Source organism: Danio aesculapii, chromosome 8 (genome assembly GCF_903798145.1).
Source record: "Danio aesculapii chromosome 8, fDanAes4.1, whole genome shotgun sequence".
NCBI classification, from domain to species: Eukaryota; Metazoa; Chordata; class Actinopteri; order Cypriniformes; family Danionidae; genus Danio; species Danio aesculapii.
This window is the reverse complement of record NC_079442.1, coordinates 4731691-4758138: the sequence shown is the minus strand read 5'-3', so window position 1 is coordinate 4758138 and position 26448 is coordinate 4731691. Positions and strand designations below refer to the sequence as shown.

General features: G+C 35.6%; 2 protein-coding genes across 2 annotated transcripts in view; one reads left to right on the top strand and one right to left on the bottom strand.

Moving 5' to 3' along the window:
- antxr1a (ANTXR cell adhesion molecule 1a) overlaps nucleotides 1–26448 on the bottom strand; it is a 370977-nt gene that overhangs the window by 208407 nt on the left and 136122 nt on the right. The gene's annotated exons all lie outside the window — the stretch shown is intronic.
- Nucleotides 1–26448, top strand: part of gfpt1 (glutamine--fructose-6-phosphate transaminase 1) — a 64233-nt gene that overhangs the window by 13981 nt on the left and 23804 nt on the right. The window contains exons 4-12 of the mRNA XM_056463047.1: nucleotides 2109–2234; nucleotides 2361–2419; nucleotides 4866–5000; nucleotides 5092–5153; nucleotides 9254–9333; nucleotides 11858–11966; nucleotides 15444–15607; nucleotides 19586–19681; nucleotides 22426–22523. Coding sequence (XP_056319022.1) covers nucleotides 2109–2234; nucleotides 2361–2419; nucleotides 4866–5000; nucleotides 5092–5153; nucleotides 9254–9333; nucleotides 11858–11966; nucleotides 15444–15607; nucleotides 19586–19681; nucleotides 22426–22523 — 929 coding nt within the window. The remainder of the gene's footprint in view (nucleotides 1–2108; nucleotides 2235–2360; nucleotides 2420–4865; nucleotides 5001–5091; nucleotides 5154–9253; nucleotides 9334–11857; nucleotides 11967–15443; nucleotides 15608–19585; nucleotides 19682–22425; nucleotides 22524–26448) is intronic.

Here is a 26448-nt window from a genome sequence, read left to right as displayed (position 1 = left end):
TTGACTTCTAGTTGATCAGAAGGTGGATTTTTCAGCTGAATCATCTGTTGAGCAGCATCCCAATCATTACAAATATTGCAGAAGACCTGTTGGAACCATCCTGGATTCAAGATTCTCACAGAAATAAGTAAAGTTTGGTGAAGGAAAAATCATGGTTTGGGGTTACATTCAGTATGGGGGTGTGAGAGATCTGCAGAGTGGATGGCAACATCAACAGCCTGAGGTATTAAGACATTTGTGCTGCCCATTGCATTACAAACCACGGGAGAGGGCAAATTCGTCAGCAGGATAGCACTCCTTATAATTCTTTAGCCTCCACATCAAAGTTCCTAAAAGCAAAGAAGGTCAAGGTGCTCCAGGATTGGCCAGTCCAGTCACCAGACATGAACATTATTGAGCATGTCTGGGGTAAGATGGAGGAGGCAATGAAGATGAATCCAAAGAATCTTGATGAATCCTGCAAGAACGCTTTCTTTGCCATTCCAGATGACTTTATTAATAAGTGATTTGAGTCATTGCAGAGATGTATGGATGCAGTTCTCCAGGCTCATGATGGAGTCAGACACTATATTCATTCTGTTTCCACTGCAGCATGACGACATATTCTATACTGGACATTATTTCTGTTTAGTGACAAGACTTTTGTCTAAGCAAAGTCAGACCTTACTGTCCTAATTAAATCATTAAAAATCAAGACATGATCATATTTTAATTTGGTAAAATAAGTGTAATCTAGAGGCCTTTGTCTTTCATATAAATCACTTCTGATACCAAAGATCAACTAGAAGTCAAATTATCATTTGTTGTTCCAAAAACTTGGTTAGGCGGCAATACTTTTGTCAGGTAGTGTATGTATTAGCTTTACTAAAATATTACTAAATTTGAAAGTTGAATGGTAAAATGTCATGGACTGGAGTTAAAATGACCTAACAATGAATTAGTTGGGGTTTCAATAAATAATGATAACAAAGATTAAAGGGGTAGTTCACCCAAAAATGTACATTTATTCGCTAATTAATGTTCCTCAAGTGTTCCAAACCTTTATCTTTTTTTCTATTGAACTCAAACAGAAATTTCAAGGAATCTTAGAAACCTGTAACCATTGACTTCCATAGTAGGAAGAACAAATACTATGGAAGTCAATATTTACAGGTTTCCAACATATTTCAAATAAGAAATAAACTCAGACCGTTTTGAAAAAAGTGAAGGGCAAGCAAATGATGACTGAATTTTTGGTTTTTAGTGAACTGTCCCTTTAATGAACACTAATAAATGCATCATTCTTTGTTAGTAACCTAATTCAATTGTTTTCCTTTCATTTCATTTCACATAAACAGTCAAAAGTTTGGGGTCAGTAGGATTTTTAAATGTTTTAAAATAAGCTTATCCTGCTCACCAAGGCTGCATTTATTTAATCAAAAATACAATTGCGAAATGTTAATGCACTATATAAAAATAACTGTTCAAAAGTAGTTCATTCATTCATTTTCTTTTCGGCTTAGTCCCTTTATTAATCCGGGTCGCCACAGCGGAATGAACCGCCACCTTATCCAGCACATTTTTACGCAGCGGATGCCCTTCCAGCTGCAACCCATCTCTGGGAAACATCCACACACTCATTCACACTCATACACTACAGATAATTTAGCCCACCCAATTCTCCTGTATCGCATGTCTTTGCACTATGGGGGAAACCGGAGCACCCGGAGGAAACCCACGCGAACGCAGGGAGAACATGCAAACTCCACACAGAAACGCCAACTGACCCAGCCGAGGCTCGAACCTGCGACCTTCTTACTGTGAGGCGTTCGTGCTTCCCACTGCGCCACCGTGACGCCTGTTTAGTTAATATTATTATTTCCTTATTATTATTATTATTATTCATATATTTTTATAGAACCTAAATGTAAATGTGTGCGAGAGGTTTTGTTTGTTTGTTGTCTAAAAAAAAAAAAGAACAAAGAAAGACTTCTATTTTTTCTTCTGCATGTTTCATACATGTTCAATAAAAACACTTTTCAGAAAGAAAAATTAAATGTATAACCTAAATTATATTCCTAATGTCACTATGAACTTCAGTATTGTGTAAGTGATCATGTGTTTCGCAGGGCAGCAGGATATCAATCTTGATGTGGAGTTTGACGTGCACCTGGGAATCGCTCACACTCGGTGGGCCACTCATGGCGTCCCCAGCCCTGTCAACAGCCATCCACAGAGATCTGACAAGACTAACGGTCCGTTACCAGCTAACGTTTAGTTTCACAGAAATCTTGTCTATGAAAATACTTTGTAGTTGTGACTGACTATATTATTATTATTATTATTATTTTTATTATATATATTTTTTTGTGTGTGTGCAGAGTTTATTGTCATTCATAATGGAATCATCACCAACTACAAGGACCTGAAGAAGTTTCTGGCAAGTAACACAATCCAGCATCATCTACATTCTAAAGAACTATTGTATGAAGCCAATTGTTGTATGAAGCCAACGTTGGGTGAAATGTGGACATTTTTTTTTATTTTATTTTTTGTTTTATAGTTTTTATTTTAGTTTTGTTTAATATACAATTTTAGCAAGGCAGAAAAAGGGGAGAAATAATAAAATGGAGGAGAGATGTTGTGTATATAGGCATGTCACATTTAAACTGTAAATTGTACTCCGCTATAATAGATACATTATACATTTATACCATATATATATATATATATATATATATATACAGTTCAATTCAAAATTATTTGCTCTCCTGTGAATTTTTTTCTTTTCTTTTTTAAATATTTCCCAAATGATGTTTAACTGAGCAGGGAATTTTTCACAGTATTTCCTATAATATTTTTCCTTCTGGAGAAAGTCTTATTTGTTTTATTTTGGCTAGAATAAAAGCAGTTCTTATATAAAAAAAAAAAACATTTTAAGGTCAGTATTATTAATCCCCTTAACCTTTTAAGGCCCAAGCTGTTTTTTACATGCATTTTTTATTTCTCTTTGCTATTTGGGCTTATTAGAACCTAATTAGAATCAAAACCTAAGTATCATCTTTCAAAACAATGTACTTTTAGAGAAAAATGATGTCCATATATGTGGACTAATCGTCCGAATTTACATACAACACTTTTTCCAGATTTTTTAAATGCATATTTAAAACAGATATTTTTTTAACTTGCTTTGACTGTCAGAGAGTAAAAACTATTTTTTCCCCCCATTTTGGACAGTTAAAAATAGTGTTTGGGACATTTCATATGCTGAAAACAGTTGCAGGATGACACTGTATGTGTGTAACAAAATATAAAACGTTAAAAGTATTTTAAATAGCCATTTATAAGCTAAAATGTGCTGTCCACAAATGTGGACACTCAAGCCCTAGGAGGTTATGCAATATTTGTTTTGGATTGTCTACAGCACAAACCACTGTTATACAATGACTTGCCTAATTACCCTAACTTGCCTAAGTAACCTAATAAAGCTGTTAAATGTCCCTTTAAGCTGTATAGAAGTGTCTTGAAAAATATCTATTATTATCAAATATTATTTACTGTCATCATGGCAAAGAGAAAAGAAATCGGTTTTTAGAAATGAGTTTTTAAAAATATTGTTTAGAAATGTGCTGAAAAAAATCTTAATTTCTGACCTCAACTGTGCATGACAGTGCATAGAATTATGCAAAGAAAAAATAACATGAATACATAATAATGCATAGAAATAATATAGAAAAATACAATTGCATCACAACAAAGCCAAACGAGTGAGGTTTCCATTTTGGGCTTATTTTTTACTTACTTTTAAGTTTGTCCATATTTAACCCAATGTTGGGTTAATACATCCTGGTATGTTTTATAGTGTATAAATCATTTTTTTTAACCTTTGGGTCAAAGTTGAGGTCCCATTTTGATGTCTGCATTAAATTAAATTAAATTAGTAATATTATATAAATAAAGCAGGTAACACATTAGAATAATTGTCCATTAGTTAATTTATATACTAACATTAATTGGGTATGAATAAGCTTGTAAAGCATATTGATCATAGTTCAACATTTACAAATGCATTATTAACATCCATATTAAAACAACATGATGGATAAAAAGAAAACACAAAGCCAAATGTACCTATCACTCATAATGTAAATGAATTATTTGTAGCACAGACTCAGCATTTAAAATATATATTCTGTAGTTCTTTCAAAGGAAGAGCAACCCGTCATTTGAAATGCATTAGTCAGAAAAAGCTGTATATACAGTTGAATTCAGAAATATTAGCCCTCCTGAATTATTAGCCCCCCTGTATGTTTTTTCCCCCAATTTCTGTTTAACGGAGAGAAGATTTTATCAACACATTTCTAAACATAATAGTTTTAATAACTCATTTCTAATAACTGATTTCTTTTGTTTTTGCCACGATGACAGTAAATAATATTTGACTAGATATTTCTCAAGACACTAGTATTCAGCCTAAAGTGACATTCAAAGGGTTAATTAGGTTAATTGGGCAAGTCACTAGCTACTGAATGTTTCCATCCACCTATTTTGGAAAATCCACCTAGGCTAACTAGGTTAATTAGTTAGGGTAATGAGGCAAATCACTGTATAACAGTGGTTTGTTCTGTAGACAATCGAAATAAAAAAATGCTAATAATATTGACCTTAAAATGGTTTAAAAAAATTAAGAACTGCTTTTATTCTAGCCTAAATAAAACAAATAAGACTTTCTCCAGAAGAAAAAATATTATAGGATATACTGTGAAAAATACCTTGCTCTGTTAAACATCGTTTAGGAAATAATTGAAAAAGAAAATTCACAGGAAGGCTAATAATTCTGACTTCAACTGTATTTTGACCCATTATTTTTGCTTGTATGTGTACAGGAGAGCAAAAATTACGAGTTTGAGTCTGAAACGGACACAGAGACCATCGCTAAGCTGGTGAAGTACATGTATGATAACAGGGAGAGCAATGACATCACATTCGCCACACTCGTGGAACAAGTCACCCAGCAACTGGTAAACGCATTTCCCTTCACCTTGACAATAGAAGCTTTAAAGGTCACACATAATGAGAAAGATGTGATGATAAATGTCTTGTGTACTTCAGGAAGGAGCTTTTGCTTTGGTCTTCAAAAGTGTACACTTTCCGGGACAGGCAGTGGGCAGCAGGTAAGCTCAAAATTATTCGGTCAAAGTAAACAAGGGGTGTCTTGAAGGACCGTTGTCTTACAGAATTTAGCTAGTCTGTAAAAAAAAAATATGTCTTAATTTGTAAATGAATAATTTCAGCAACAAAACCAGGAAATAAAAGTTACCGTGACTGATGTCTGCCACAGAATTTCAGTTTTACCTGGAACATGAAGGTACTAAGCGGTTTTAGTGAAAAAAAAAAAGCATCAAATTTCTGAAGGGTCTTTAATTATTTTGTGCAATATACCGTTATGGGTCAACCATGGATAAACAAACGAATCTGTAGCTACAAACATAAATCGTATGAAAAATCACCATTCACTTTACTAACAGCACTTATATTCAGTTCACTTATAAGTAAAAATGACACTCTTTAATCTAATCTTCAAGAAGAGCCCACAGTCACGTCTTCCGTCATGTTTTCTGGCTGACTTGAGATCGCTTTGCTTCTGTCTCCCGCTATCCTGATCCAGGGCACAGTTTCATCTTCTCGAGATCTCTTTTGATCAGGCTTATTATCAGATTTACTCATCTTTTTTGTTTTTTAAAATAATATATGCTTGACTGCCTCTTTGGCATTTTGGCCTATTTGGCAAAAGTTAATGCCGGATCAATTAAAGTAAATACCAGAACGCAAAGCACAAATATCTGACATTTCTCGGAACAGGATCCGTCTCAAATTAAGCACTGGCCGTAGTGTTTGTGACAAGCTTGTAATTATGCAGAATTTTAAGGCTTAATTTAAATTAAATGGATAAGTCATAAAAAAATCCCTCTCACATAGTTGTCATGAAGGAAAATGTTAGTTATTTACACCAAAACTATTTTTTTTACCTGAAAACAGACGCTTATTTTTTTGATGTAACGTGGGACAGTTTAACATGGAAGTCAATGGGAGTTTGCTCTCTTTTGGAGCCAGTCCTCTAGTGGCCAGTCGATGAATTGCCGTTTCAGTTGCTTTCTTATTAGCTTCATGAGGGAGAGCAGGAGGATACTGCTTGGCTGCAATACTGGAACCAGCTAATAAAGCTCTTACTAAGCATGCTAGAAATTTACAATCAACAGAGTTTTGGACATTTGTAGATAAACTCTACAGGACCCTGAAAGGACCAAGTTTAGGCACCCCTGAAGTAAGCATATGGGCTTTATTAAAAGCATTCTTGCGTCTGTTTCCTGTTATAAACTACTGAGCATTCATACACACACACACACACTCACACAAACCTAAATACATCCCTAGTGGAGATCCTGTTATTAGTTTCTTTTTTGAGAATTATATATTAAATTAGATGGTACATTTAACAAAATCCAAGCAGTCTGACATCTTTACATAGAGTTTAGATAACATTTTAAGGAAGATGAACTAACAGGGGTGAGTAGTTCTGAAGCATTTATTCATTCATTCATTTTCTTTTCGGCTTAGTCCCTATATTAATCTAGGGTCGCCACAGCGGAATGAACCGCCAACTTATCCAGCATTTGTTTTATGCAGCGGATGCCCTTCCAGTTGCAACCCATCACTGGGAAACACATACACACTTATTCACACACATACACTACGGACAATTTAGCCTTCCCAATTCACCTGTACCACATGTCTTTGGACTGTGGGGGAAACCGGAGCACCCGGAGGAAACCCACACGAACGCAAGGAGAATATGCAAACTCCACACAAAAAGCATTTATTAATCTTAGTTAATATTCATATTAACATTTACTGAAACATTATTAATATCAACAGCAGTTGTGTCAGTATTTAATCTACATGTGCTGACATAAGCAGTAAGATTAACAAAAAGTCTTAATGATTAGGGATGCACAATATATCGGCTGCTATACTGACATCTGCCGATAAATGCTGTTTTTTTTTGGTCTGATAACCAAATTAGGCCAGATTTATTACTGATATTTTGATTAATGTTAGCAGCTTGAAGTAGTGAAGCCCCTCATTTAATTTTCATGACTGCAGAGGGTTTTATGAGGCATCATCTGTTCAGGCCATGTTCAAGAGCAGAACATAAACAATGCCATTTAACCGAACAAAACTTCCATATTTTTCAGATTACTGCTGGCTAAAATGATAAATTATTATCTTGTTTTGGATTTGACCAATCGGTCGGACTGGAAAAAACATTTAAATGCTAAAAATGGGCAAAAGTAAGAAGGCATCGTGCAGAATAGAGCCTAATAAATTCAGTTTGTCAAAGTCGTACATCTTTTTCTGCTTACTAAGTCCTCTGTATGATTTAGCACCTTTCACACATTTTCCCCCATGGCAGCACAGCCCATTCGATTGGGCATCTATGCTGATGTTTACATCAGAGTATCGCCAGTAAGGCCGTGCATGTGGGCAACTGATGAAATTGTGTTGTAATAGAAAACACTCTACTGGTATTTTTTGGTTACACTATAAACAGTATTTAGATCAATGTATGTATTATAGCTTCTTTCTTGATCTCCCACAAGAACATTATTGATCTAATTTAGTATATAGACTTTATGAATGTTAACATAATAAGCTTTTTTTTTTTAAATGTCATTGAGTTAACCCATCTTTATATCAGCTTAGAGTGACCATATGTCCTTTTTTTCCTATATGTCCTAGACCATATGTCCTCTTTTTCCTAGATTTCCTAGACCATATGTCCTCTTTTTCCTAGATTTCCTAGACCATATGTTCTCTTTTTCCTAGACTTTCCTAGACCATATGTCCTCTTTTTCCTAGATTTCCTAGACCATATGTTCTCTTTTTCCTAGACTTTCCTAGACGATATGTCCTCTTTTTCCTATATTTCCTAGACCATATGTCCTCTTTTTCCTAGATTTCCTAGACCATATGTCCTCTTTTTCCTAGATTTCCTAGACCATATGTCCTCTTTTTCCTAGATTTCCTAGACCATATGTCCTCTTTTTCCTAGATTTCCTAGACCATATGTCCTCTTTTTCCTTGATTTCCTAGACCATATGTCCTCTTTTTCCTAGATTTCCTAGACCATATGTCCTCTTTTTTCCTAGATTTCCTAGACCATATGTCCTCTTTTTCCTAGATTTCCTAGACCATATGTCCTCTTTTTCCTAGATTTCCTAGACCATATGTCCTCTTTTTCCTAGATTTCCTAGACCATATGTTCTCTTTTTCCTAGATTTCCTAGACCATATGTCCTCTTTTTCCTAGATTTCCTAGACCATATGTCCTCTTTTTCCTAGATTTCCTAGACCACATGTCCTCTTTTTAGGACTTGTTAGGATTTCTAAATATTCTAAAATGTCTTTCTGTAGTCGTTGTGAATTATTTATGTTTTTGCATTATTTTATACTAATTTCTTTAAGCCTGATTTGACTCCCCCACTGACTCCAGTTGTGAGTTGTGGGGGCGTTTATATTTGACGCACTCATTGTTGTACTATTATTTGTATTCTTTTGCATTCGTTTGGCGCCGTCTTGGACCGAATGTGCTTTTTGCGTTGAGAATTATGTTGGGAATAATTTACTAATGACCGCGAGCATTTTTGCGCACTGCTTATGCGGCCTGCGTGTCTTGTGTTTTTGTCGTTGTGCTCTGTGCGCCTGCAGTTGAAACAAAAAGTCAGTTTTGAGTGGAAAAAACACTCTACGTCAGTCACGTCTTTCATTCTCCAATCAGATGAAAGCAGAGGCGGGGTTTCCATTGAGGTGACAACAGTGTTTGTGTTGTTAAAACAACTACAGAGACTTTTGAAGATGGAGGAGAGTGATTAGTGGTTGCTATTTTTGAGTTATCAACGCTGTATGACTTCATAAATCTTGAATATCACAATATTATTAAATATGAAAATTAACAATATCAACAGCAACACTCGTGCACAGCTGATTCAGTCATCGCCTAGTGACATAAAAACCACACTTTTCACACTTTTCTTGTCAGTAAAAAGGCGGTGTGATCGGCCCCCTTTTAGTGAATCCTCTATAATGGCACGCAGTATCTTAAATTTGATATTAGAAACCTCACTTACAACACTCTCACTGTACTCTTTCTTGAGAAAACACACAGTGAAGTCCTTCAAACACTTTTTAAACAGAGATTTCTGTGTTTTGTCCAGGAGAGGAGGTCCATTACTGATCGGAGTTAGAAGTGACCACAGGCTCTCCACAGATCACATCCCAATCCTGTATCGCTCCTGTGAGTTTCTACACACTGCCTTCATAATGCACACTCACCTCACAGCTCATTCAGTACATTTTATTTTGTAATTATTACTTTATTTTTATTAAGAACTTTCTTTTTTGTTTGCAATTTACAACTGAACATTTTACATTAAAAAAACTGTACAATATTCAAGATGAAATACTAAATTAATACTAATAATAATAAGAAATAAAAGACAACATTAGGAGATTCATTGTTCCAGATTCAATGCATTCAACAGTTGTTAACATTGCGGTAATCAGTCCATTTCCTTCCATATTTTAGAAATGAGTGCTTTTTAAGTCTCAACATAAATGTCAGTTCCTCCATGTTGCTTATTTTCTTCACAATTTCTATCCAATCACCAATTGAGGGGGTATCATTCAGTACATTTTAGTTGCTGTAAAATCTTAGAGCATAATGCTCAAAAAGGTGACTGATTTCCCATTTGACTTGCAACAATCCCATATATCATTGGTCCGTTTCTGAGTAACTGAAGCCATTTTGTCTACAAAAATTAAAAATAAAGAAGTCCACGATGTAATCTACATAAATAAACACTAAATATACATAAATAAACACTAAATATTACGGTTCACCGAAATCTGAAAATCGTATCATCATTTAATTTAGCCCTCGCTTGTTCAAACATGTTTGCTTTTCTTGGTTCAGTCAATTGTTTAGCAGTAGAACATCATTTACTTTCCCTCAAATGGTGTTGAACACAAAAGAAGATATTTTGAAGAAAGTTGGAAAGCTCAAACCATTGACTAACGTAGTATTTGTTTTCCCTACTTTATGGATGTCAGTGGTTACAGGTATTCAGCTTTTTAAAAACAATTCTTTTGTGATCAACAGAGAAAAAGAAACTCATGAAGGTTTGGAACCATTTGAGGGGTAATGGTAAACAGTAAAGATAGATTAAACAATGTGTATATTTTATTTTTGGTGGAACTATCACTTTAATAGCATTCAAATATTGCAAAAACCCTAGAAACTAAGTCTGTTTAATTGTAGCTTTTGTTAGTTTAACGTGTATCTTGTGATTTCTGCCGTGTTTGTTTGTAATGAGGCAACAGATAACAAGTAAAAATATAACAAATAGTTATTTGAGAACAATGTCATGAAAAATTACAGTATGTACAGTAGTCAACATTTGAAGTAGATCCAAAAAATTAATCAAATTTGTCCTAATTAATACAAGAGCGTGGTATTTTTTAAGTAACCATTTTGATTTGCAGGGTTCATACAGTCATGGGCAACCTGGAAAAGTCAGGGAATTTTGACATGGCATTTTCCAGGCCTGGAAAAGTTTTGGAAGAACAGAACGTATAGAAAGTTTTGGAAAAGTCATGGAAATTAGTTTAACAAATATCTGTACACTTGAATTAGGGCTGCGCGATATTGGAAAAATCTGACATTACCTTATTTTGTATTTCTGTGATGTATTGTGCGATGTGAATCCAATTTCACCAGATTTAACAGGTTAGTTTGGATCAATTGGGGGGATTTTGTAGAGGAGTGAATCTCCAATAATATATAACAAATGATTTACTAGCATAGATAAATAAAATATAGTAAAGATAAAAGTGAATTATAGTTTTTAGGTATTCACTATTCAGGTACAGATATTGAATAATCAACACTCTATAGTCTTATTGTATATTATTTAATCTTTATTTAAATTACAAAACATTTCTTGCGGTCGGATGTTTTAAAATCTGAAGTATTAAAATGTTCACACAGTCACAGGCCTTAAAGGGACAGTTCACTCAAAGATTAAAATGTACTCACTATTTACTCACCCTTCACTTGTTTCAATACTATAGGAGTTATTAAACTCATATTAAAACTCATTAATGTTTGAAACAATTGAAGGGTGTAATGAAAAATGGGAAGTCATTTTTGGGTGAACCATCTCTTTAAAAATGCATGCAGATGATAAACTTTTACTCCATTATGATTAAACTCTGTATTAAACTATAATCCCAATATTGCATATGCTGAGATGTGACTATTGCGGATGCACACATTGCAATATCGATGCTGAAACAATATATTGTGCAGCCCTAACTTGAATATAGGTTAGTTGGCTTTACTTCATTTCTGTCCTTGGCCAAAAACTTGCTCTCACATTGTTAATGCTGCGTAAGCATTATCTAAATCAATATAGAAACAAATTTAAACCACAAAGATTGTTGCGTGTTTTAAGATATGCTGTAATAAATTTGAATGTCATTGTTTTTCCTATTATTTACCATGTATATGTAGACATTACATCATGAAAATGTTCTGGAAAAGTCTTGGAAATGTCAGGCAATTTTAGTAGTAAAATGTGTATGAACCCTGGATTTTATCTTTGTTGAATTGATGAAATGTTGACTAGTGTAGTTTATCATACTTGATTAAATATGTTCATTTTTGAGTCAACCTAATAAATAAAATAAGGTTTACATAAATTGTTGTTTAATTTCCCTCTAATGTGCTGTAATAAATGATGCTGTTATTATCTTTATAGCTGGTAAAGATAAAAAGACCTGCAATACTCTGCCCAGGATGGACGAGGACACGTGTCTGTTTCCTGTGGATGAGAAAGCAGTCGAGTACTACTTTGCATCCGACGCCAGGTACATTACTTTGCATTTTGCTGCCATCAGTCACTTTCTTTTTTGCTTTTATCCTTGTGCTGCATTGTTATTTTTAAAGGAGCAGTAGGTGATTGTGTTCAGAAACATGTTTTGTTGTACTGGTTGAAAGTCTCTTCACATTCCAATAGTAACGATTAAGTGAAGTTTCACAAACTAATTTCGAGAGGAGCACGTGATATGATTGACTGCAGCTGGCCACTCATCTACATTCCCTAGTTATCCAATCAGATTAACCCCAACTCACTATAAGTAGCCTAGCTAGAACTACTCTCTTATCTTCGTTTTCCGAAGAAACCCCCCATCCACCCCTTCTCCTCCTTTCTTCCTTTACCACGGGGAGCTCTCGAGAACCACCTGATCTCGTACTCCCCTCATATGCTCTATGGACCAGGCGGGAGCCCTGGGCTCACCTATCTCCGAGCTCAGGGTTCTCTCCCGGGACAGCATGCCAAACCTGCTAACAGTTGTCAAACAATATCTAAGTGTGAACTCTTGAAAGTAAATGATCTAAATGTGTTTATATGTATTTTTTAGAGGTGTGAACCTACACTCGTCTCACGGTTTGGTTACGATTATCATGCCATCGATTCGGTTCAATTCGATAGCATCACGGTGCATTTACGATGCTTTCCATACACAGTTTTACATTTTCTTCACAGCACAGCAATTCTTTTATTAAATTGTATACATATATTTACATTTATATACTATTTGTAATAAAATTTTGTCCTTTAATACAAACAGTCAGATATATAAACTGTACCTTTAAACAACACGAGCATTTATAGCAAATAAACAAATATTAATATCCCGCTCGCTCTCTGAGCCTTGTCTAGCTAGTTCTTTCTTACACCCCTATGATTGGTCACACGCTCAACAGAAAGGGCTGCGATTGGCTCTTGCGCACTGGCGCTCTTCACAGATGAGTGACATTGATAGACGGCAGCGGCGATCACAGCTAATCCATGATAGACACCGTGGAGAAAGCTCTGCAGGCACACGCATGTGTCTGTATCCAGAAGTATCGCTGTAACAGCCGAGAGGAGAGGAAAAGTCACGCCGGCAGGTCAAATGGGCCACAGTGAGAGAGAGAAGTAGAGTTTAATTGCATTCTCTCAATCACAGTGAAATAGGAGCTTCTGCTGTAAGTGTCAATGAAAGACTGTCCAGCAAACACACACGCAGTGAAATTGTGCACAGTTTCTGCCCTTTTGTTTTTTAAGCTCAGTAGTTGGAGCTTTGTAAATGCTCGCGCTCGCCTCCCTCGCCATAATAAGCTACAGCGACATAGCGCATATGAGATAAATGACATCAGTACATAATAACCGGTTATGATTATTACTGAACCGATACCGAATTGTCCGCGTCTGCATCACGTTGCACCGAAGAAGCAATTATTGTTGACACCCCTAGTATTTTTATATTCTGGGTGAGGCATATGACTAAAATTCATCCAATTAAATATTGTCGAGCCGATAATTCCTATAATTCTGATAAGTAGCCCAAACTGTCTGTCAGCAAATGCAGTTTTGTACATTTGCAGCCGTGTAACGTGTATAATTGCATAGCAGTACACAACGACTTTTTGTTGCAGCAGGGTAAACATAACACAGTTTATTATTTATTTTTATTATTATCAAAAAGTGGTTTACTGAAATTGTGGCTGTTTCTTTAAATCTAATTAGAAATTAAATTAAATTAAATTAATAATGATTTTCGGCACCCCACATTTATATTGATATAGAACTTATTGTTTGCATGTCATCTTAATGGCAATAACAGTCTTTTCATGAGCTGTGTTCAATTTTACATAAAGCTGCCGCTTGCACGGCTGACAGGATCGTGAGGATTAAATGAAGGATTATACAGTACCTCTCGCGCTTAATGTGTAGATTCAGTTGCAAACGCTGTTACCTGCAAACGCCCTGTCAGACTTTACAGTGAATGGCTTTAGTTATTTTCATAGCGGACTTTAAGCCAATGGAAGTGTTTTATCCACTCTTGGAAAAGTGTAAATGGTGGATTAACTTTCAGCACATAATCACTAGTAAGATGTGCCCTTATTAGTAACTTTAGGTGGTTTCTGAAACAAAATCTGTCAGTGTTATTTTCATTCTCTCATCTTCAGCGCTTTATGTTTTCGCTCCTGTCATCTGAAGGCAGGAGGCATTGACTGAGTGATTGACAGCTGATATTAACCAATCCATCCGCGTTCAATTCTAGAGCAGTGGGCCAATAAGAAGAGCACAAAGGCGGGGCAAGCGTTGCTGGCTTTTTTACTGCAGAAACATAACTGTTTTAATCTGTTCCCGAGCGCTGCATTTGTTGTCTCACGACAACAAGTTATGCATTCGCTCAAATGCTTCCAAATAGATTTTTAGGTCGCATAGATAAAATTTTGGGCGCATATGCGAACAAAACAGTCGAGCCTTAGCATCTTTACTTGTTATTATTTCCTCATAATAATAATAAAATAAGGAAGTTATCATCAATCACAAATCAAATTACAGTGAGTGAACTCCAAACAAACTCTCGTCTCCTCCACCAGCTGTGGGAAAAAGCCATTATAACGACACAGATCACTCTGCTTATTCATGCCAAAGTCCCATGGAAGAAGTGATTGACAGGCGGAGATTTGGGTGTATTTATTTATGGTTTGGTTATGGGTAAAGCAAAGACCAAGTGAAAACGGTAGGCTACATTTAATTCATTCGTTATGAATTAATTGATATTTAACAACACCATGACGACGATGCTATCGTCCGTCGCGATGTTTCACATTAGACATCGCACGATGCCTAATTGGTCAACATCGCCCAACCCTACTTATTACTGCACATTACTATATTTTTGAAAGGTTATGATTAACAAATGAGCCCAAAAACTGTTCAATTATAGTAGGTTGTTGTTTATTTTTAGGTATGATAATCAAAATAATGAGCAAACATTTAAACTGCACAATGCATTGTAAAATTATTGTTCTAGTCCAAATTATGAAGATAATTTACACAGTTACAATCATGACATTGCTTTAATTAAATTAAAAGGATGCCTCACCCAAAAATGTAAATTATGTCATCATTTACTCACCCTTAATCTTTCTTTCTTCTGTTGAACTCAAAATTAAATATTTTGAAAAAGGTTGGAAACCTGTAACCATTGACCTCCATGATATATGTTTTTCCTACTATGGAAGTCAATGGTTACAGGTTTTAAGCTTTCTTCAAAATATCCTTTATTGTTTTCAATAGAAGAAAGAAACTCCTAAAGGTTTATTCCAGATACAGCGATCTGTCAATACTATGTATTTGTTTGGAACACATATGCACTGAACCAAAAGTCCTGAAGTGAAAATGTACAACATGGATGTGTATATTATTACTTGTTTAGTCAAAACCCAAACTGAGTGTATTTAAATGTATTGTTTAAAAGCATTTACATGACTCTTTTCTGCAGTGCTGTGATCGAGCACACCAATCGTGTTATCTTCCTGGAGGACGATGATATCGCAGCTGTGAGCGACGGCCGTCTCTCTATCCATCGAATCAAGCGCACAGCGGGAGACCACCCAGCCCGCGCCATCCAGACCCTCCAGATGGAGCTGCAGCAGATCATGAAGGGTACGAGCAGATTAGAAATCCTATTCCAACCAAGGTTATATGAGTAAACCAAAACGAAGACCAAAACATTTTCCTCAACTGAAATACAATATCAGAATCAGAATCAAAATCAGAAAGAGCTTTATTGCCAGGTATGTTCACACATACGAGGAATTTGTTTTCATGACAGAGCTTCTACAGTGCAACAGGATTACAGAGACAGGACAAAAAACAGATAGTAAATATATTTAAAAAAAATATAGAAATAAGTAGTGAGTGTAAATATACAAATTGACAAGTGTATGTACGTGTTTATTACTATATACAACGTTATATGTGCAGCTGTTATGTGCAAAATGGCATGTAAAGTGTGTTGTTAAATAAGTGTATATGTGTATAAAAGTGTATAGCAAGTAGTGATGTTGGTTCCACAATTATTATCATCAAGTGTTCATGAGATGGATTGCCTGAGGGAAGAAACTGTTTCTGTGTCGGGCTGTTCTGGTGCGCAGTGCTCTGCAGCGTCGACCAGAAGGTAGAAGTTCAAAGAGGCAGTGTGCTGGGTGTGAGGGGTCCAGAGTGATTTTGGCAGCCCTTCTGCTCGCTCTGGATAAGTACAGTTCTTGGGGAGTAGGAAGGGTTGTACCAGTGATTCGCTCAGCAGTCCGAACTATTCGACGTAGTCTTTGGAGGTCGTATTTAGTTGCTGAGCTAAACCAGACAGTTATTGATGTGCAGATGACTGATTCATTGATGGAGGTGTAGAACTGTTTCAGCAGCAATATACAGTTGAAGTCAAAATTATTAGCCCAAAAATTATTAGAATTTTAAAATTTTTTTTTACATGTTTTCCAAATGATGTTTAACAAAGCAAGGAAATTTTCACAGTACTTCCTGTAATATTTTTATTCTGGAGAAAGTCTTATAATATATAAAAGCAGTTTTGAATTTTTTAAAAACCATTTTAAATTGGGGTGTTCGGTACTGGGTTTTTTGGAGTCGACTCCGAATCTCGACTCCATTTACATTCACCTAAAATAGCTTAAGGATTAAACATGCTGTATCATAATGCACTTTACAGTTGAAGTCAGAATTATTAGCCCCCCTGAATTATTAGCCCCCTGTTTGTTTCCTCCCAATTTCTGTTTAACAAAGAGCAGATTTTTTTCAACATTTTTCTAAACATAATAGTTTTAATAACTCATTTCTAATAACTGATTTATTATTTTATCTTTGCCATGATGACAGTAAATAATATTTGACTAGATATTTTTCAAGACACTTCTATACAGCCTAAAGTCACATTTAAAGGCTTAACTAGGCTAATTAGGTTAACTAAGCAGGTTAGGGTAATTAGGCAAGTTTTTGTATAACGATGGTTTGTTCTGTAGACTATCGAAAACGAATATAGTTTAAATATATAGTTTATAATATAGTTTATAGTTCCCATATTCGAGCAGCCCTACTGCCAGTGCTGTCTTAGGGCATAGGTGACAAGTAGTTGCTTAGCGTGCAAGTAATTGTATAACAATAGTTTGTCCTGTAGACAATTTTCGGCACCCCGCATTTATATTGATATAGAACTTATTGTTTGCATGTCATCTTAATGGCAATAACGGTCTTTTCATGAGCTGTGTTACATTTTACGTAAAGCTGCCGCTTGCACGGCTGACAGCATCGTGAGGATTAAATGAAGGATTATACAGTACCTCTCGCGCTTTAAATGTGTAGATTCAGTTGCAAACGCTGTTACCTGCAAACCCCGTCCGACAGACTTTACAGTGAATGGCTTTAATTATTTTCATAGCGGACTTGAAGCTACTGGAAGTCTTTTATCCACTCTTGGAAAAGTGTAAATGGATTAACTTTCAGCACATGATCACTAGTAAGATGTGCCCTTATTAGTAACTTTAGGTGGTTTCTAAAATCGGCCAGTGTTATTTTCATTCTCTCATCTTCAGCGCTTTACGTTTTTACGGTTGTAGCTCCTGTCATCTGAAGGCAGGAGGCATTGACTGAGTGATTGACAGGAAAACTAATATAGTTTAAATATATAGTTTATAATATAGTTTATAGTTCCCATATTCGAGCAGCCCTACTGCCAGTGCTGTCTTAGGGCATAGGTGACAAGTAGTTGCTTAGCGTGCAAGTAATTGTATAACAATAGTTTGTCCTGTAGACAATTTTCGGCACCCCGCATTTATATTGATATAGAACTTATTGTTTGCATGTCATCTTAATGGCAATAACGGTCTTTTCATGAGCTGTGTTACATTTTACGTAAAGCTGCCGCTTGCACGGCTGACAGCATCGTGAGGATTAAATGAAGGATTATACAGTACCTCTCGCGCTTTAAATGTGTAGATTCAGTTGCAAACGCTGTTACCTGCAAACCCCGTCCGACAGACTTTACAGTGAATGGCTTTAATTATTTTCATAGCGGACTTGAAGCTACTGGAAGTCTTTTATCCACTCTTGGAAAAGTGTAAATGGATTAACTTTCAGCACATGATCACTAGTAAGATGTGCCCTTATTAGTAACTTTAGGTGGTTTCTAAAATCGGCCAGTGTTATTTTCATTCTCTCATCTTCAGCGCTTTACGTTTTTACGGTTGTAGCTCCTGTCATCTGAAGGCAGGAGGCATTGACTGAGTGATTGACAGGAAAACTAATATAGTTTAAATATATAGTTTATAATATAGTTTATAGTTCCCATAATCGAGCAGCCCTACTGCCAGTGCTGTCTTAGGGCATAGGTGACAAGTAGTTAGCTTAGCGTGCAAGTCATTGTATAACAATAGTTTGTTCTGTAGACAATCAAAAAAAAGTATTGCTTAAGGGGGCTAATAATATTGACCTTAAAATGGTTAAAAAAAAAACAAAAAAAACATTAAAAACTGCTTTTAATCTAGCCAAAATAAAGCAAATAAGCATTTCTTCGAAGAAAAAAGTTATAGGAAATACTGTGAAAAATCCCTTACTCTGTTAAACATTACTCGGGAAAACATATCTGAAAAATATTTAAAAATGATGGCTAATAAATTTGAATTCATAAATAAAATAAATAAAAATACATTACTATACTATACAAAATTGATAGATTTTATTTAATCAAAGTCAGTAAAATTAATAATAATAATAATAATAATAATAATAATAATAATAATAAAAAATCGTGTGTGATCACATGAGATCTTCAGTCCCCAAATTTGGGCACTAGGGAGAATTCAGGCTGCAAAATGTAATGTGCTTGAGGTTTAAGTAATCCAAGAGACTACTAACACTGTTGAACTGTTGCACAGCTCTCATGTAAGAGAGCAAAAAAACTAGTCAGCAGAGGGCAGTAGATTGCATCAAATGTGCACCGCTCTGTATTTCTTATTTTTAATTCTCCTCCTTCATCCCTCCATCCACATCTTCACATATTTCTCCTCACCTCCCTGTTTTTCATTTGACCTATTGAAAAAAACTATTCTCATGACCTAAATTCGGGGTAAATCATCCATTCAACTTTATTTCTGCATTCCTGCTGTGTATCTTAGTGATTCTGTGAGGGGGAAAAAATAATCAGCATTGTTTGTAATTGAGTTTTAGCTAACAACAATCCCGTTTAGCTAAAAACTGTCCGTTAAGTCTGTAATTATTAATTTCTGAAAATGATTTTTTTTTCACTAATAGTTTAATGAGTCTTAAAGGGACAGGTCACCTGAAAAATCAAATCGTCAGCATTTACTCAGCCTTTACTTGTTTCAAACCTTCGAGTTTCTTTCTTTTCTTGAACATACAAAAGAAGATATTTTGAAAAATGTTGGAAACATTTGACTTCTATAGTGTTTCTTTCTACTATGGAAGTCAATGGTTACAGGTTTTCAGCTTTCTTCAAAACATCTTCTTTTGTGTTTCAGATAACAGCAAACAACATTTGTGCTTCATTACAGTGTTCTTTGATATTCTAATGACCCATTAACTAACATCGCTGTGGTTGTTCTGTAAAAACAGGAAACTTCAGCTCCTTTATGCAGAAGGAGATCTTCGAGCAGCCCGAGTCTGTGGTCAACACCATGAGAGGAAGAGTTAACTTCGAGAACAACACAGGTGAGCCCAGACCACTCAATCGCTCTCAGACCATGAGTGGAGCTTCTAAAGAATTTTTTTTTTTGTTTATTCAGACATACGGTATTGCCACACAGTTTTTTTTTAATAGGAACATTATGTATCTTTGCAAACATTAATCATCTGAAACCATGTTTTTATTGTTCACTTACTGTATGTTGACTTTGGTAGAACCGCATGATCACACCATTTTCCAGCATTCTCTGTTCTCATGAGCATTGAGTCAGATTTCAGCAGAATGCTAAGTTGCAAGTCAAATGCCAATGAAGTCATACATCCCCAATTTCCAGTTTGGTTTTATAGAAAACAGGGAAAAACCAATGGATTTTTAATATGTTGTGTGTTTTTTTCGACTGCACAGAGCAGCATTATAACAGAAGCCTAAAATGTATTTAGTCTGATAAAACAGTGCTGTTTCTTTTCTATGTGATGATGAGCTAAAGAACCGGAAGCGGCAGACTGTGGAATAATAAAAGCTCTGCTGTTTTTGTGCACACTCGTCTCTCATCAGCTATTGTTTCAGTGATTTTTATTTCACTTCGTTAGCTTTCAGCCTTACTCTGCTCCATTTTACCATGATAATAAGTTAGGGTTGGGTATCGTTCAAGGTTTTAACGGCGTTACTACTTTTATCGATACCACTTATCGATTCGGTACTTTAACGGTTCTCTTATCAGTACTTTTTGTAGTTTTTTTAATGAAAAAAAAAAACTAATTGAACAGAATTAACAACACTTTATTTTATTATTACGTTTTGACATGAAATAAAATGAATCCAGTAATTGTAAAACAAATGAAAAGTTTTTTTTTTTCCTGTAAAAGAATCTACAATGGTTTGAAGGAAAATGACTCTTTTTAACCATTCGTCTGGAGAAAAATCAACATGTTTGCCTTTTCTGGCAGAAGTCAGGATCTTTTTTGGTTTATTGTGCTCCCTGCAGTTGAAAATACCTTTGAGTTGCAAAATGCAGTTAGATGAGATAATGTTTATGATTTTTCATTGACGCATTCACATAAATGAGTTAACAGTGTTTTAGGAGTTAAATGTGCTATTAAGTGCTATACAGTTTTGGAGCATCTTGCAATGTAAAAAAAAAAAAAATATATATATATATATATATATGTATATGTGTGTGTATGTATGTGTGCGTGTATATATATATATATATATATATATATATATATATTTTTTTTTTTTTATATATATAGTTTCTTAATATGGATAGTTTATTATTAGGCTATTCATAGGCTAGATTTGTAAATACAGCTGACGTAAAAGCATTTTTAATGTTTAAGATTTATTTCGGCTACTGCAGAAAAAATACTGTTTTCAATGTAACCGAATGTGTCTTTATTAAACTATTAATATTAACTTTTAGGTGATTGACTGCTGGCATAACGAAGGATGATGTAACGTTACCGTTAGTAGCTAGGCAGTCAAAAACTTTTCCTTTGTCTTTCTGCAGTAATGCACTTTTGAAAGATACTTTGCGTTTCCGCTTAAACAAGAAAACAACTGGTTACGTTTGATGCAACGGGCATTGTCGCTGTGCACTCGGGAACTACAACCCGTTTGGTTCATTTCGCAAGCTTACGAGCTGTGTGCGCATGTGAGTCTTTGTCGCGAGCTATGCTGAGAACTGTGAAGGCTTTTATACTTGACGTGCTCGCCGGAAACACAAGCATTTCTCATGTGAGATTGCCAACTGTGCAGACGAATATCAAATATCGCTAATTAGAAAAGGTTGGTCAGTTAAATTAGGCTACTGTAAGTAATGTTCATTCAGTAATAATTCTCCAGTACTGATAGCAGAACTGTTAATGTCAGAGCTTATTGATACTTCAGTCTTTTATAATGTAGTACTGATACCGATATAGTACCAAGTTTCGGTACCCATGCCTAATAAGTGTTGAATACAACTACAAGACTACAACTCCCACGATTCCACACTCGGTCACTACGCTTTTGGTTGCATACTTTGCCTTTATATCTTTGTGGTAGGGATGGGCGATGCTTATTATTTTCTCTCCGATACCAAGCATTTCAATACAAGTATTGCCGATACTTCAATGAAATATTTTTTTATCCCCTTCAGTATTATTATGAAATAAAATAGACATAATTCCTTTATACATTTATTAAAATTACAGAACCTTATATAACAAAAATAACACTTTGCACAAACCTTGTTTAATTAAAAAAATTACATTTCTTCCCGATCGACTGTTGACGCTCTTCTTTTGAGCCTGTTGTCCATGTGCTCAGTGGCGCAAGTGTCACATGATGCCTTGTCATTGTAAACTAGAGTGAAATAACCTTTTCATTCAGTCATGATGACCGCAACTCAAGTTTAAAACCTGCGCTGGGTGTGTGTTGCTGTGCACTGTGCTTTAAAAGTGTGTGTCTGAGCAAACACTGACCCATTAGCGGAGATACAGCGGAAGAATATTATAGTTCCCATTCCTGTTCTTATTTAAGTGAATATTTATACACTATGCAGCGCTATCATTATTAAGATATTCAAATCAGTGATTATTAAGATATTTAAATCAACTCATTAAGAAAAAAAACAGAGAACGGATCGATATTTCTATTTAAGGAGCGATCCTTTTGATACATTGCCAGTATCGAAAAATATCGATACTTTAGGATCGATCCGCCCATCCCTATTTTGTGGACTGTGTAATGAAAGACATTAATGTTTGCGTGTTTGCGTGTGTGGCAGTGATTTTAGGAGGGCTGAAGGACCACATTAAAGAGATCCAGAGATGTCGAAGGCTCATCATGATCGCTTGTGGGACCAGTTACCATGCTGGAGTTGCAGTACGTGCATCATGAAACATCAACAGTACATCAAAAAAAAAAAAAAAAAAAAAAAAAAAATATATATATATATATATATATATATATATATATATATATATATATATATATATATATATATATATATATATATATATATATATATATCGTCCCACTTTACATGAGTTTTGAAAATGCTTACGCCTCATTCACACGGGGCTTCAGCGTCAACGCTTGACAGAGGGCGTGTCTGAACTTGGGGCTGACGGGATTGTCATGGCAGTGTCAGCCAATGAAATTAGTCAGCAATAGGCCACTGTCTGAGCTGGTGTATTTGCATACAGTGATCTGATTGGCTGACGCGATCCACAGTGCAGTTCGGCAACGCCTAACGTCACCCATTCAAAGTGAATGGGAAGCGTTGAAGCTGACGCCCTGTGTGAATGGGTGTTACTGATGCCACGTTTGAAGCTGTGTAGAAGCGTTTAACAAAGGGGTAAATGCTAATTATTTATTGACAATTATTTATATGTCTTCAATGTAGATTTATTAACCTTCCTGTATATTTTTTAGCCAATTTTACCTCAGTTTTAATTGAAAAAAGATAAACATAATGGTTTTATTTACTCATTTCTAATAACTGATTTATTTTATCTTTGCCATGATGACAGTACATATTATACACAATATTTGACTGGATATTTTCAAGATACTAGTATTAAGCTTATGACATTTAAAGGCTAAACAAGGTTAATTAGGTTAAAGTAAGCGTAATTAGGCAAATCATTAGATAGCAGTGGTTTGTTCTGTAGACAAATGAGAAGAAAAAATATTGCTTAAGGGGGCTAATAATATTGACCTTAAAATGTTTTTAAAAAAGTAACAACTGCATTTATTCTAGCCGAAATAAAACAAATAAGACTTTCTCCAGAAGAAAAAATATTATAGGAAATACTGTGAAAATTTTCTTGCCCTGTTAAACATCAGTTTGGAAATACTTGAAAAAGAAAATTTACAGGAGGGCTAATAATTTTGACTACAACTGTGTAATTAATTACAACTCTTACTGACCAGCAAGTTAAGAAAGACAACGACACACTAATAAACAAACAGAAAAAGTTATAAAATCATACACGCTTCGAAATCTTTAGCTTGGACTTAAAAATGCTAAGAGAAGAAGCTTGTCTTATGGGTAGTGGCAATTATTTTCAGATCCTGGGAGCAGCAACACAAAAAGCACAATCTCCTCTTTGTTTAAGTCTCGATTTAAAATGCAATCGACTAGATATTTAATATATTATCTGTCATATAACCGAAAATATTTGGATCAAAGCACATAGGACATTTTTAATCCAAGGCGTAAATGCAATCCAGCTGAAGACCGTCCGGATATGAAACACATGCTAATGTCAGGTGTGAAGGGGCCACGAAGACATCTACAAGTTCCCAGCCAGCATTTACATATCACATGAGCAGATATCATTGCATAATTTGCTTGAGTTCATATAAGGATTTATTTTGGGGTGGCATTGAAAATTTGAGCACTGTGTGTTATGAAAAACTACTGTACTTTTACTATTTTTACTCTGTTTACAGGAGGAAAAATTCAAGAATTAAAGCTTCCATTGTAAAAAATAAAATGCTTGTTTTGTTCTAAGTTTTGGGTGGCATGGTGGCTCAGAGGTTAGCAGTGTCGCCTCACAGCTACAAGAACGCTGGTTCGAGTCTTGGCTGGGTCAGTTGGCATTTCTGTGTGGAGTTTGCACGTTCTCCCCCGGTTGGTGTGGGTTTCTTCCAAGGTGCTCCGGTTTCCCCCACAGTCAAACACAGGCGCTATAGGTGAATTGGATGAACTAAATTGTCCGTAGTATGAGTTTGGGTATGTGCGAATGTGAGAGTGTGTATGGGTGTTTCCCAGTACTGGGTTGCAGCTGGAATGGCATCTGCAGCGTAAAACAAATGCCGGAATAGTTAACGGTTCATTCCGCTGTGGCGACCCCTAATAAAAAAGGCTCTAAGCCGTAAGAAAATGAATGAACGTTCTAAGTTTGCAGTCATATTTACTTGTTTTTTCATTGAGGTGGAGTTCCTTTAATTTAATTGGAAAATCAAAAATCTTTATTTTGACACGTCGGAAAGATTTCCTCAAACGGATTTAGAGATGCCATTTACACTAATAATGAAATGTAGATGTTGGAACGAAAATGCTCCTTGTCCTGATTTGCTTTCAGAAAAATAATCTTAAACAGCCTGAAACACATGATGCAGTGAAACTATGCAGTGTCTGAAAATTAGCTAACTTCCGTCAATATTACTGACGTGACTTGGATGGAGACATATTGTGAGGGACAATTCAGTCGATTTACTTTGGTGCAGATCCTCAACTGTATCTGTTTAAACTAGAATGTGCTGTGTAGTATCATTGCGCCTGCTTCAGCCATGGTACAGCAGCAAAGTCCCTGGATTATTACGCTGGAAGGAGAGTATAATTCCTAGCCATGTCAGCCTAGAAAAATCGCCACTTATCATTTTCTGTTGGTCTTGAGCAGTACACGATGTAACTACAGAACAATCAAGCTTTAAATAGGAAAATTATCGAAACTCATTTTTGAGTGAGATGCTAACGGTCTAATCCGATTCAATAATGTATGCTAAGCTAAAAGTGCACCTGGAGGGAACCCATGACAACACGGGGAGAACATGCAAACGCTACACAGAAATGCCAACAGGCCCAGCCAGACTTAAACCAGCAACCTTCTTGCTGTGAGGCGACAGTGCTAACCACTGAGCCACCGTGCCGCCCCAACAAAAGTATTCTTGTAGTTTAAAAATATTCTTATTGAACCACTGAAGGCATATAGTCATACTCGAGGATTTGGTATTTTTATGGGCCTTACAAAAATGTAAAAATCTCAAAACACTTTGGTCATTTTTAAATGAGATGCTAATGGTCTAATCCGATTCAATTATCTATGCTAAGCTAAGCTAAAAGTGCACCTGGAGGAAACCCACACCAACATGGGGAGAACATGCAAACTTCACACAGAAATGCCTACTGGCCCAGCTGGGACTCGAACCAGCAACCTTCTTGCTGTGAGGCGACAGTGCTAACCACTGAGCCACCGTGCCGCCTCCACAAAAGTATTTTTGTAGTTCAAAATTTTCCGATTGAACCACTAAAGGCATACAGTCTGTTATGAGGATAAAATTAGGTATTTTTCTGGACTTAAAATGATCAAAACTCTGGTAATTTTTGAGTGTGATGCTAACGGTCTAATCCGATACCATGATCTATGCTAAGCTAAGCTAAGAGTGCACCCGGAGGGAACCCACGACAACACGGGGAGAACATGCAAATTCCACACAGAAATGCCAACTGGCCCAGCTGGTACTCAAATCAGCGAACTTCTTGCTGTAAGGCAACAGTACTAACCACTGAGCCACCATGCCGCCGCCACAAAAGTATTCTTGTAGTTTAAAAATATTCCAAATGAACCACTTAAGGCATACAGTGTGTTTTGAGGATGTTATTTGGTATATTGCCGGACTTAAAATGATCAAAACTCTATGGTCATTTTTGAGCGAAATGCTAATGGTCTAATCCGATTCAATGATCTATGCTAAGCTAAGCTAAAAGTGCTCAAAAATGGTAAAACTCAACTGTTTAACTCTTGGGGGAGCTGTAAAATGAATATATTTTCCAAAAAATAGTGTTTCTTTAGCATTTTCACGTAAAACTTCTTGCTCCAAAAGGCCTTGGCTCAATCATTGTTACAAGTTTATGATGTTTAAAAGGGATGCTGTAACATTTTAGGTGAGACAAATGTAATGTGTGCGACAGATCAATGATGAGGCAGAAATCGATTCTGAATTTAAGCTTTTACTCAATGTTTTAAACAAAAAATGTAACAATAGTAATGGAAAAAAGAAATAAACGTTTACAATT